Source organism: Chionomys nivalis, chromosome X (genome assembly GCF_950005125.1).
Source record: "Chionomys nivalis chromosome X, mChiNiv1.1, whole genome shotgun sequence".
In the NCBI taxonomy this organism is placed as follows: domain Eukaryota; kingdom Metazoa; phylum Chordata; class Mammalia; order Rodentia; family Cricetidae; genus Chionomys; species Chionomys nivalis.
The window spans coordinates 81,804,075-81,816,088 of NC_080112.1; the positions used below are offsets into that span (position 1 = coordinate 81,804,075).

The 12,014-nt window shown below is 33.8% G+C and overlaps 1 protein-coding gene across 1 annotated transcript in view; it reads right to left on the reverse strand.

Moving 5' to 3' along the window:
- Positions 1–12,014, reverse strand: part of Pof1b (POF1B actin binding protein) — a 70,182-nt gene that overhangs the window by 24,123 nt on the left and 34,045 nt on the right. The window contains exons 5-8 of the mRNA XM_057760357.1: positions 11,633–11,806; positions 6,676–6,806; positions 2,705–2,732; positions 1,294–1,368 (exon numbers count right to left, since the gene is read on the reverse strand). Coding sequence (XP_057616340.1) covers positions 1,294–1,368; positions 2,705–2,732; positions 6,676–6,806; positions 11,633–11,806 — 408 coding nt within the window. The remainder of the gene's footprint in view (positions 1–1,293; positions 1,369–2,704; positions 2,733–6,675; positions 6,807–11,632; positions 11,807–12,014) is intronic.

Here is a 12,014-nt window from a genome sequence, read left to right on the forward strand (position 1 = left end):
ATACCATGTATTTGATCTCGAAGCAGAACTAAGAACAAAGAATGAATGTCTGTGGGATATTGCTTTTATTGATGATTGATGTGAGAGGGCCCAGGTCTCTGTGGGCAGTGCCACCCTTGGGAAGGTGATCCTGAGTTGTATAAGAAAGTAGACTGAGCAGATCAGAGAATTAAACCAATAGCAGCATTCCTGCAAGGCCTCTTCTTTAGTACCTGCCCTGACTTCCCACACTGACAGACAACCGGAAGTGTAAGGTGAAATAAACCCTTATCACAGTAATAGAAACTATAACTACGACAGCAGTTTTATTTTTAGTTTTTTTAGACCCAACACAGTGATTTCTATAGTGTCTGGATTAATTTGCTTTCCCATAAGATATATATATATATATGTATATATATATATATATATATATATATATATATATATATATATATATATATATTAAAAAAAATGCTATCCAGAAGAAAAGGAACATATTCTTCTGGATAGCATTTTTTTTAAGTTTCTTAATTCATGCTACTTTTAGTCTTATTTCCTTAACTTCTGTCTTGATTTATGGATTCCCCTTCACTACAGGAGCATTTCCTGCTCCATTTGGATTCAATCCTTCTAGAACAGAGGAAAGTTAAGCGCATGCTTTTGTATCTTTCACTGCCAGAACTTGGAATTGGAGGGGGGGGCACTTGGAGTGTGAAATGGGTGCAGGGAAGAGAAGGAAAAGACCATGATTTGGAATCAGGTGGTACTAAGTCATGGAAGAGTGGATAAGAACAATTTACAGAAAGTAATAATATTTCTAGATTTATTTCCTGAGCATTAGACATCCTAGTCATGGTGATCAGACTAAGTTCTAATGTGATCCTATCTAATTAAACTATAGTCAACCCTTGTGGAACACAGTTTTTACTTGAGACGATTTTTATGAGAATCATGCTTGGTAGCAGTTTCCTAGAGTTGATCTCTTAAAACACACACACACACACATAAACACACACACACCAACACTTTAAGTTTATTAAGAATTTTTTCAAAAGTTATTTGTATGAGTTGAACTGAAGTTTCTTTTTTTAACTGAAAATAGATTTTTTTTCCTCACAGAATGTATCCTGATTATACTTTCCCCTCCATCTACTTCTCCCAGTTCTCCAGACTTCTGCTCCTTTCTGGAACTACTTCCTTTCTGTCTCACATTAGAAAAGGACAGACTTCTTAGAGATGACAACCAAACATGAAAAAATAAAATATAATAAGATTTTATTAGCAAAGTTGGACATTGTGTTCCCATCTTACCTGCAGAATATAACGAATTTGCTGTTTTGTAAACTCTGATAGTCCTTTAGGAATCAATGACTCAATGTCTTCTGACTGTAAGAAAATGGAATGTATCTATTGAAAGCATCAATATTTTAATCGTATGGGCTTCGGTTCATAGGTTTTTGCATAAAAAAGCATATTTAGGAGGATAGCAGAAGATTAAATTACCTTTTAAAGAATAGTTTCTATGAATACCATTCACAGTTTTACCAATTCTCACTTTTAAATACTCAGTTACATTACACATACATCAACATAATACTAAATTCCAGAGATTGTTAGAGAAAAGATTTGGGCAACCAGCCAAGGATTCCATTTCTGCTTTAAAAGATCACTTTAAGGCTAGGGCTCAGTGATACAGTGCTTGCATGTAATATAAGATCCTGGCTTTGAACCCAAAACCAAAGGGGTAAGGAAAAGTAATTTGAAACAAAATGATTACTTATTAGCTTGTGGTTGTATATGCCAATATTCTCAGGACCCAAGAGTCTGAGGAAAGAGGAGCAAGGCTAGCTTGTGTTACATAATAAGTTCAAGGTCATGCATGATATATAGCCAGATTCCGTCTCATAAAAGCAAATAATAATGATGATGGAGATAATAACAATGATACAAATATTCAAATTCCACTGAAAATAGCATCACTGTATCCTCCAAAACTAAGTTTTGTTGGGTGTTATATATGTTTGAGAAGCTTAATTTTTAAATTATGAAAACTGCGATATAAATTTATAGATATTATAGGATTCAAAGAAAATTTGCTTTAGGCTATGGTGACTTTCGAGAGATTGCAGTGTTGCCACAGCAACATTTGTAAGCTTCAACTAAATTTAAGAGAGAAACTAAAAAAAAGCATGCTTTTATAAGTCAATTTAAGATATATAGAATTACTTTTGTGAATGGAGGGAGAATAGTGATTAATACTGGAAATAATGTTAAAATTTAAAAAAAATAATGCAAAAGAGGTGACTTTTCTTTTTATTGTGCTAAAATAAACTCTGATTGCTTATTAACTTAAAATAATTGTTACATAATTACAATGTAATGAAATTGATACTTAAAGGTTTTTCACTTCAAGTTGATGTCACACACTATTTCAAGTATATTAGAAGAAATTGATTTTTACTGTATAAATTTATGTCTTCTAAATACAGTTTTGTGATCAGGTAAATTTTAATTGTACATTGAACAATGACAACTTAAATTCTAGTGACAGTCATAAAACTATTCTTTGTAATTATTATATTTACAGTCATTACAAAGATAAAAACATTATTTTTTAACCTGTGTTTCCAGTCTAAAAATACACTAAATAAAAGGATATTATTGGTATCACAATCACAATGTACTTTGTTGTCTATTTAATTTTAATGATTTTTGGACTTACTGCATCTGCAGACTCAAAGTCTTGTTTGCTGTAAGAATAACAAAAACACAACTTTAGAAACAATAGATTCAGTAATTATAAATAAAATGCTTGCTCAATCTGTTTTGTATTTTGTATATCATAATAGTACCGGCTTAAGTTAGAATCACAAATAAAATAATTTAAATATCAAAAATGGAACTTTCACTTAGTTTGACTAAAATAATTTTCCTGAAACTATCTGACCTACTAAAATTGAGTATCATGTAAATAATAAAATATGCAGAATTAGTTAGGACATTGTCCATTTTTACCAGTCTATCTGAGGGCAGATGTAGAAGTGCTTGACAGCAAATGGTACTTGGGTGAATGAAACAATTACAGGTTTTGTCGAGTTCTACCTCCTTTTTCTCACTCTGGTTTTCACTTTCAATTTTGAGTTTAGTTTCTCTCTATTAATATTTTGATGCTATTCATTCCATTTTACCAAAACATAAACTTTAAAGATATGGTCAATTCATTTAATCTATGTATACTAGGAAAACATGAGGTAACAACAGTATATGAATCGACACCAAACAAAGCAAAGTGATCAAAATTCTAGTTGGATAATAAAATTTTGAGCAAAAAATGAATATTTGGACAGAGGTTCAGAGAGTGTTTGTGGAGCCAAATTATGAAAGCAAATCTTATGGTATTGTCAGTGGTTATACCAGTCTGCTATGTCCTCCTGCAGGAATTGTGAAGATTTGGAAGAATACAGTTACAGTGTTGTCAAAAGCAACAGACCAAACTTTATTTTTGTCTAATTGCTTCCTCTGCACATAGTAGAAGAATGAGGTATGAACATGTATGTGAACATGTCAAATAAAAAGAAAAGCAGTTGTATATATTCTGCCAGCAAGACAGAAATAATTTTTAAGGTAAGAGAGTTTGAGCACATTAGTCCCTACCTTTATCCCTTGTGGAATTGCTTATAAGCAAATTGTTGCTTATAGAGATAAGTGGGTCAGTGTTAAAAACCTCTTGCATACATTAATAAAAATAGACAAGGTACTGCAGCAAAAGAAAAATGTATGTTCCCATATATGTACAAAAGTTTGCATGCATGTATATGGTACTGGTTTAGAAATATTGAAAGAGAATAGAGAAAAATGAAAAATGCAGAAAACATAAAGACCAAAAGAGGTTCATTTAGACCTAATCAAGATCTAGGGAGTGTGTTGCAGAAAAACTGAGTCATATTTTATAGATGAGAAAATAAAATACTCAAAAACATTTGAATATATCTCAAGCCCTCAGTAGCTATGTGATCTTAATTAATAACATGTTTCCTAGACCTTCATCTGAAATTTTATGAGGTTAGTTTTGAAATTTTATAATACAGATAAGCAGTACAATATCTGGTACATTCTGGTCACTCAATGAATAGGTTATTAAGGGGAATAAAATTATTAACATAGAAAACTTGTGCAAAAAGAATTGAATGCATGAGGTAGTTCTTTGGGTCATAGGAAAGAAGAGAGTAGTTCATGTAATGTGAGAAGATGCTATTAGGTATAATGATCAAAACCTCACAAAAGAGAAAATTCATGTATTTATAAGGGAATAAATTTAATAATTAGCTGTACTTTGATGTGTTTGAAATGAATAAACAGTAATGAAAGTAAATGATTAGTCAACAGGTACCGAGTCCTGTATTAAGCCTCATGAATCCCAAACTACATAAAATAGCCCTTATGTAGCTTTCTCAATACTATGGAGAGTGGAGAGTAGAAGGTGAGTAGTAGGAATGGCAGTAGAAATAGACAAGTGAGAGAGAGCCCTAGTGAGAGCATTATACTTACCTAGGAACAAAAATAGCTAAGGAAAATGATTGTAGGAAGGTGACAAAATTGATAGAAAAGAAATGGGTAAAAGATTAAAAGAATATATTAAAGACACTAAACATAAATATTGATTTGGAAAATATATTACTGTCTTTAACTTAAAAGGTATACAAAATAGTATATATTGTGACATACCCTCTATATTTATATGATATATAAATTCTACATTATAAAGATTTAGAAGCAAAAGAATGTAGCCAATGAAAACATTGAATTAAAAAAGTCTATTGGCATTCCTTTATCTTCCAGATGACTCTAAATTCATGTTTTGACTCGATAGCATTAGATATTCATTTAATAGCCATGTGCTGTCATCTACAAATGAATGATTCCCTCCAATTCCAGAGAATTCGAATTCTACTGGTCTGTGCAGGCATCTGTAATCATACGGTGCATATAAACCCATGCAGACACATACATGTACATATAAAAAGGTAAATATACTTAAAAATATATAGTTGCATGTTATCTATTATATTATACAGAGTTTTCTATTTAAAACATATAATCCTCCATAATTTATGTTACAGACAATATACTATATAAATCAATAGAGTATGTGGGTTATAATGTATAAAATATAATATTTAAAGATAAAACATTTCCATTCTATCAAACATATTTTCTTTATGAGGACAACACTCAAAATCTTCTATATTTGAAACTTAAAGTTCTTTATCATTTTCTATAGTCAACACTCTGCAATAGCACACTAGAATTTGCCCTTATTCAGCAGTAATTTAGTGTACATTGAGTAACATTTCCACTTTGAACCCTCTACTGCACTGAGCTTGTGACAATAGCCATTCCACACTCACTATGAAATTATTTTTTAAGGTCACAAACTAAGTCATGTGACACTTGCTTTATGCGACTGTGTTATTTTACTGAATAGAGTCCTTTCCAATTCCATTTATATTGTTAAAAATGACAGGAATTTATTCTTTTTATGCTGGTACATTATCAGGTTGTTTCCATTCCCTGGGATCATGAACAGATAAGCGAAGGTGTGTCTTTTACATACTCATTTCATTGTATTTGATTGTATACCCAATAGTCAGGTTTCTCGATCGCATGGTAGCTCTAGTTTTCATTTTGAAAATCTTTCATATTCTTTCCCATACCGACTAGTGTACACTACCACAATATTCATTTCCTTCTTCTCCACATCTGCACCAACATTTGTTATCTTTTGCCTTTTTAATATGTCAGTCATTTCACTTATTTTCTTTCCCAAGTAGTAGTTTTTGCCATCAAAGTACATTACAAAAGGAAACATACACAATTCTTAACTGATCTAAAATTAATGATATCTTTGCTGAATTTCATAAAACACATTAACTCTCCTTTGTTTGGTTTTGACTTGCTTGAGACATATACTTGGTAAATAGCACCAGCTGGAAAGATAAGCTATGTAGTCCAGGATGGCATCAAAATGAACGCTGTCCTCCAGTCTCAGCCTCCTGAAAGCTGCCATCACAGTATGAAGCCACCACAATCAGCTTGACTACCTTTTCTTTTTTAAAAAAAATGTTGTATACTGTGTTCTGCCTGCATATACATCTGCACATCAGAAGAGGGCAACAGGTCTCATTACAGATGGTTGTGAGCCACCATGTGGTTGCTAGGATTTGAACTCAGAACCTCTGGAAGAGCAGCCAGTGGTCTTAACCTCTGAGCCATCTCTCTAAACCCTTTGACTATTTTAAAATGAAAAATTTGCTCTTTTTTTCATATAATCATTCTATTTACTCATTAAGAGCACTAGTGTTCTGCTGTAAATCTGAACCTGCTCTTTCAGAAAGACTATTTTAAGGGCTAGAAACATACTCAGTGGTTGCAACCACATACTGCTCTTTGACAAGATGCAAGTTTCATTTATAGAGCAATGCTGGAGATCTCACAGCTGCATGTAACTCAAATACCAGGAACTCCAGCTCCCTCTGGACTGTGTGGGCATCTGAACACATGTGGTGCACATTAACTCATTGAGGCACAATGCATGCACATAAAAAAACTTTAAACATCTATTTTTAAAATTACAAGAATGTACTAAAATATGTGACAACTGCAACATCAAGACAAATAATGCATTTACAGTACCTTCCTCCAATCCTCTCTAAATGTTCTAATAAGCAGTGATATAGGTCTGTATTCTTGCGGCTTAGGTCAGCAAGCAACTCTCCAAAATATTTGGGATCCAGTTTTTCAGGGCCATCATCCTGAATTATCACCTGAAGCAATATCAATTACAATTATAAGCAATATTGTCTTTCTAAGTTCACAGATATATTGATATGAAAATTTAAACAATAAAAGTCTATTAAAATGGTCCTTGGACTTCCCACAGGGCAGGGAACCCTGATTGCTCTTCGGGCTAACGAGGGAGGGGGACTTGATTGGGGAAGGGGGAGGGAAGTGGGAGGTGGTGGCGGGGAGGAGGCAGAAATCTTTAATAATTAATTAATTAATTAATTAATTAAAAAATAAATAAAAATAAAAAATAAAATGTGCTCTGGGGTAGTAAAAAAAAATCATCCCATGAATCAAGTCACTGAATTTTCTATGCATCAGTAGTGTATATTCTTAGTAGTAGGGGAGGAAATGCAAGGAAAATCAATATTGACATAGTATTTTAAATATCATTTCACTCAATTTTAAGTGATCTAGTGAATACAAAAGGAGTGAAATAATTTTTTCCTTTTATTAAAAATAGGTGTTTTTCATACAAAGTATTCTGATCATTGTTGTCCCTCCTCCATCCTCTGAGATACCCTTCATGTTTCCCCCCACCGGAATCCGCACCCTTTCTGTCTCTCCTTAGAAAACAAGCAGGCATCTAAAGAATAATAATGACATAAAATAAGTAAGGTAAAACAAAACCTAACAAACTGGAATAGGACCAAAAACAAACAGAAGAAAAAAGCTAAAGAAAAAGCACAAGATATACACATCGATAAACACTTATTTGTACACATAGGACTCTCCTAAAAACATAAAACCAGAAGCCATAATATACACAAAAGACAAATAAGGTTAAAAATAGAAGAAGAAATAAAAGAAAATTCCCTGTCAAAATGCCTTATTCAACAAAGAACCTCCAAAGATGCTAATGAGTTCTTTTTGTGTTGGCCATCTACTGCTTGGCATGGGGACTGGACTTATGAATGGTTTGTATTCCCATTGAGACTTCCATCTAGAAAACTGATTTCTTCCTTTATTTTTATTTTTTTTTAATTCTGCATACCAGCCCCAGTTCCCCCTCCCTACCCTTCTCCTGTCTCCCACTTTCCCCCATCTCCCCCATCCACTCCTCAGAGGAGCAAAGGCCTCCCTTGGTGGGGGGTTAACAAGGTCTGGTATACCAAGTTGAAGCAGAACCAAACCCCTTCCCCTGTATCAAGGCTGAACAAGGTATCCCACCATAGGAAATGGGTTCCAAAAAGCCAGTTCAGGCACCCAGGATATGTCCTGGTTCACTGCCAGACCACCACAACAGATGAAGCCACGTAATTGTCACCCACATTCAGAGGGTCTAGTTCAGTCCTATGCAGGATCCCCAGCTGGACTGAACACTGATTTTTTTCATCTGTGAATGGTTATTAATCAGACACAGCTTCTGGGTAAGGGATGGAGCTTGTGTCCATGTCTTCTCTCAGCATTGATATTCTCTTCCTGGAGTAAACCTATACAGTCCCTGTGAATGCTGCCACTTTCTCTGTGAGTTCATATATATTATAATACATAATATAACAGCTTGAGTTTGACCATAAACACAAAAAATTGTTTTACAATGTAACCAGTTTCTGACAGTGATGCTTTTAAACATCTGAGGTCCGAGACAGGCAGTAGAAAGTTCAGTGATTGAACATTGATTTGAGAATCTGCTAGAGAGTTTGACAGTAAGCAGGGTGCTTTACAGATTTTATTTCAATCTTCTTCTTGTAGGATACAGTGTACATCAAAGTATGATCCCCTGTTCCAAAGGAGGAAATTGAAGCCTGTTCACGTTTACTGCTGAAGGTCATGTAGCATCATGTTTTATCAACTCAAGCAACTGAATTGAAATCTTGTGTCTTTTTTCTTTCCCATGCTACATCCAAATTACAATCTCAAACACAAATTTTAAAAATAGGTCAAACTCCAACATATAGTGAACTCCACAGTTTTTGTATGCCTTTGTTTTGTTACAGTTTGGTGGGGTTTTTTTCTGTATTGAGTGCTGTTTTATTTATTTATTTTTTTTTGATTTGGGAAGGATTTATTGCTGTATTGTTTTTTTTTAAGAAAAGTGACTTAATCTCTTCAATCTTTAGTTTTAACAAAAAGACAATAATAACACTTTCCTAATATGATCATTATGAGAAGAAAATGAAAAAATGTGATAGTCTACTTGGCACAAAGCTACCATAGTTAATCTTCTAATGCAGTAGTTTCTTTTCTTCTCTGAGACAGGTTCTCTGTGGTTTTGGAGCCTGTCCTGGAACTAGCTCTTGTAGACCAGGCTGGCCTTGAACTCACAGAGATCCACCTTCCTTTGCTTTCCAAGTGCTGGGATTAAAAGTATGCACCACCACCTCCCGGCCTAAAGTAGTATTTTTATTGGTACTTTTCTATTTAATATTTTTACTAACTATCCATTATATAGTCTACACTTGTTTTTGTCTCAACTTTTATGACTTCATAACTTAGCCTATATGAACCATGCTAATACTTCAACCTAGTACATCCTTTTTGTGCACCTTCCATTCTATTCAGATCAAACAACTGACTAGTCTTGTTCTTATTTGTTCTCTTTATTATGTGTGTGTTTGTGTCTGCATGTGTGTAATACATATGTGTGTTCTTATGTGTGAATGTGGCCCATATATGCCACCGCATGAATGCACAACCTAAGTGTAAGGTCATGTATTCCTCTGTGTTTGAGAAAGGATCATTTACGTGCTTGCCACTACATATACCAGTCAACCTGGCCCACCTGCTTCAAGGGATTCTCTTACCTGCCACCAGGATTACAGATGTGCACACTGTTGCCGGGGTTCACAGTTCTGGGAATCTGAACTCAGGTGCTCATGCTTGTATGGTCAATGCTTTATAATCTAATGGAGCTGTCTCCTCAGCACATGACTAACTTAATTTGGAAACACAAAATATACTTCTCCAAACCTGTAACATTATCCATAGGATTTTTTTCTTCCTTGGCCATTGTCTCCATGTAACACCATAGTACCAAATGTGGAAATACTGCTCATATTTCAAAGCCAATTCCCACCTCCTGAAAAGCCCTTGATTTCCCAGTTGATAGTAATTTCTTCTTTCTTTTCTCCTGAAATGTGTTGTTTGTTACTTTTAAGGAAGATGCCAACATTTTGCTTTGTGTTAAATTTTAGGTGCTTCCACTTTCCTTTATTAGAGGAAACCAAGGCGAAGCGAAATTAAAGATTAAATTGAACTGTGCAGAGACATTTCTATTTCATCAATTATGAAATATAAAATAGCAATTTCAAATGATTAAATCTAATAACTTGGCTATTTTTGTCATCACAAATCCATGTAATGTAAGACATTTCACACACTACTTTAGAGGCTAATGTTTCCATGTAGACAAAAGAAAGATAATTTTAGACATTTTTATATTAGAAAAATACGAATTTTAAATTATTTCTAGTTATTTTTTAACAACCTGGCCAAAGTGTGTATTTCAAAGCATCAAGAATAATCTCATGTATATGTAATATAAAACAATTTTTTGTTCCAATTCTTGAATTGGAAGCTAACTTTCTTTTTAAATAATTTTCTTTCTTATTATTTCATCTTCTCTTTAGAGTTGTCTCTGAGAGAGGTCAATTTGAAATTGGAGTAAGTACAAATAATGTCTGACTTTTCGTTACTGCAGTCATTATCATTAGTTTTTACCAGATCGAAGAAAATCTTTTTTTCCTATTATCACTTGTGCAGCAGATATTTACAAGACTCCAATGTCTTCACAACATAAATTAGTCACTCAGGATTGTATCCAGGGAGGCTTCTCCTTAGCAACTAAGTTTTGATTCCTACTTTGTTATAATGTGCAGTAAAATATAAGTATATTTTGACTTTAATTAGAATAATGTATTCTCAAAGAATATATACAGCAACTAATTACCAGCTTGTGAAAAGATATCATTAACAATCATCTCAGATGATAGCGTTTGCAACTTGTTGTTCATTTGAATATTCTATCTCATGAAAATGTGTAATACTGAACAAGAGTTGGGCTCATTTCTAAGGACCAGTTATTAGTTATAATTAAATATTTATGAATCAAGTCATAACTTCATATATTTAATTAATAAACCTGAATTATTTTGTCTTTTTTTTTAATTATTTTGTCTTTTGAGAGGAGTCTGGATAGTTCTTAAAATGTTGTAAAAACACAAATACCAGGGGTGGAGAGTTCACCCTGGTGGTGAGGACAGAGGAGAACTCACAGTTGGCTAAACCTGCAGCTGCCTAGGCCCAGCACCAAGGTTAAGGACTTGGCCCACCCCAACATCCACTACATCTATGATCTGCTGGAACATGTGAAGGGGCCTGATCTACAGACTCAAAGCTTCAGGATCTCAACAACACAGGGCAACAGGATATCCAAGAAGAGTCCCAGTGAGGTCTTGACATTGATAGTGTAGTAGAAACCAGAGGCCTTGAACCAGACCAATGACTCTACAATGAACATTTGCAAGTAAAGATATAGGGACAAAGTGCTTTACTTCATGACTCACTATGTCACACTGCAGCTTTCATGATGAGATTTCTAGTTTTTTCTTTTTTTTTTTCTCTTAAATTTTGTTTTATTGGGAGAGAGGGTTTGCAGGGGTGAAGGGCAGGTACAAAGGGATGGGGAAATGAATAGAATCAAGATGTGAAAGACACATAGAATAAATAAGAAGAAAGTTAAGAAAAACACAAATACCACTGGCACATTTCCTCAGTGTTTGTATGGAAATTTACTATGAATGTTAGAATTCTTGTGTAAGAAATGTTCAAGACCTTTGCTAAGCATTCAGTTGATTGTTCTTACCTGCTCATGTATCTGGCTTGAGCCACCATGACAGAGTTCATGCCCAATATTTGAGTCATTTTCTGTTATGCATTGGATTTGATGGCTAGAATGGGACTGTTGACAATGCGGAGAGTGGATGATCTGGGGTTGCTGGATGACATGATGATGGCATTGAATTTGAGGACAACATTCCTAAAACACATATACATGTCAAAAAATAACCACCTAGAATCAGAACTACTGTGAACCAAGAAAAATTTTGAAATAAATTTGAAAACCACAATGTATGTTTCATAAAATAATTAAAGATGTAGAACTTGTAATTTTAATTAGTGATATATTATTTAATTTGTACACTGAGAAATTTTATTGAATTTTGCTTTTATTTAATCAGTAGCTA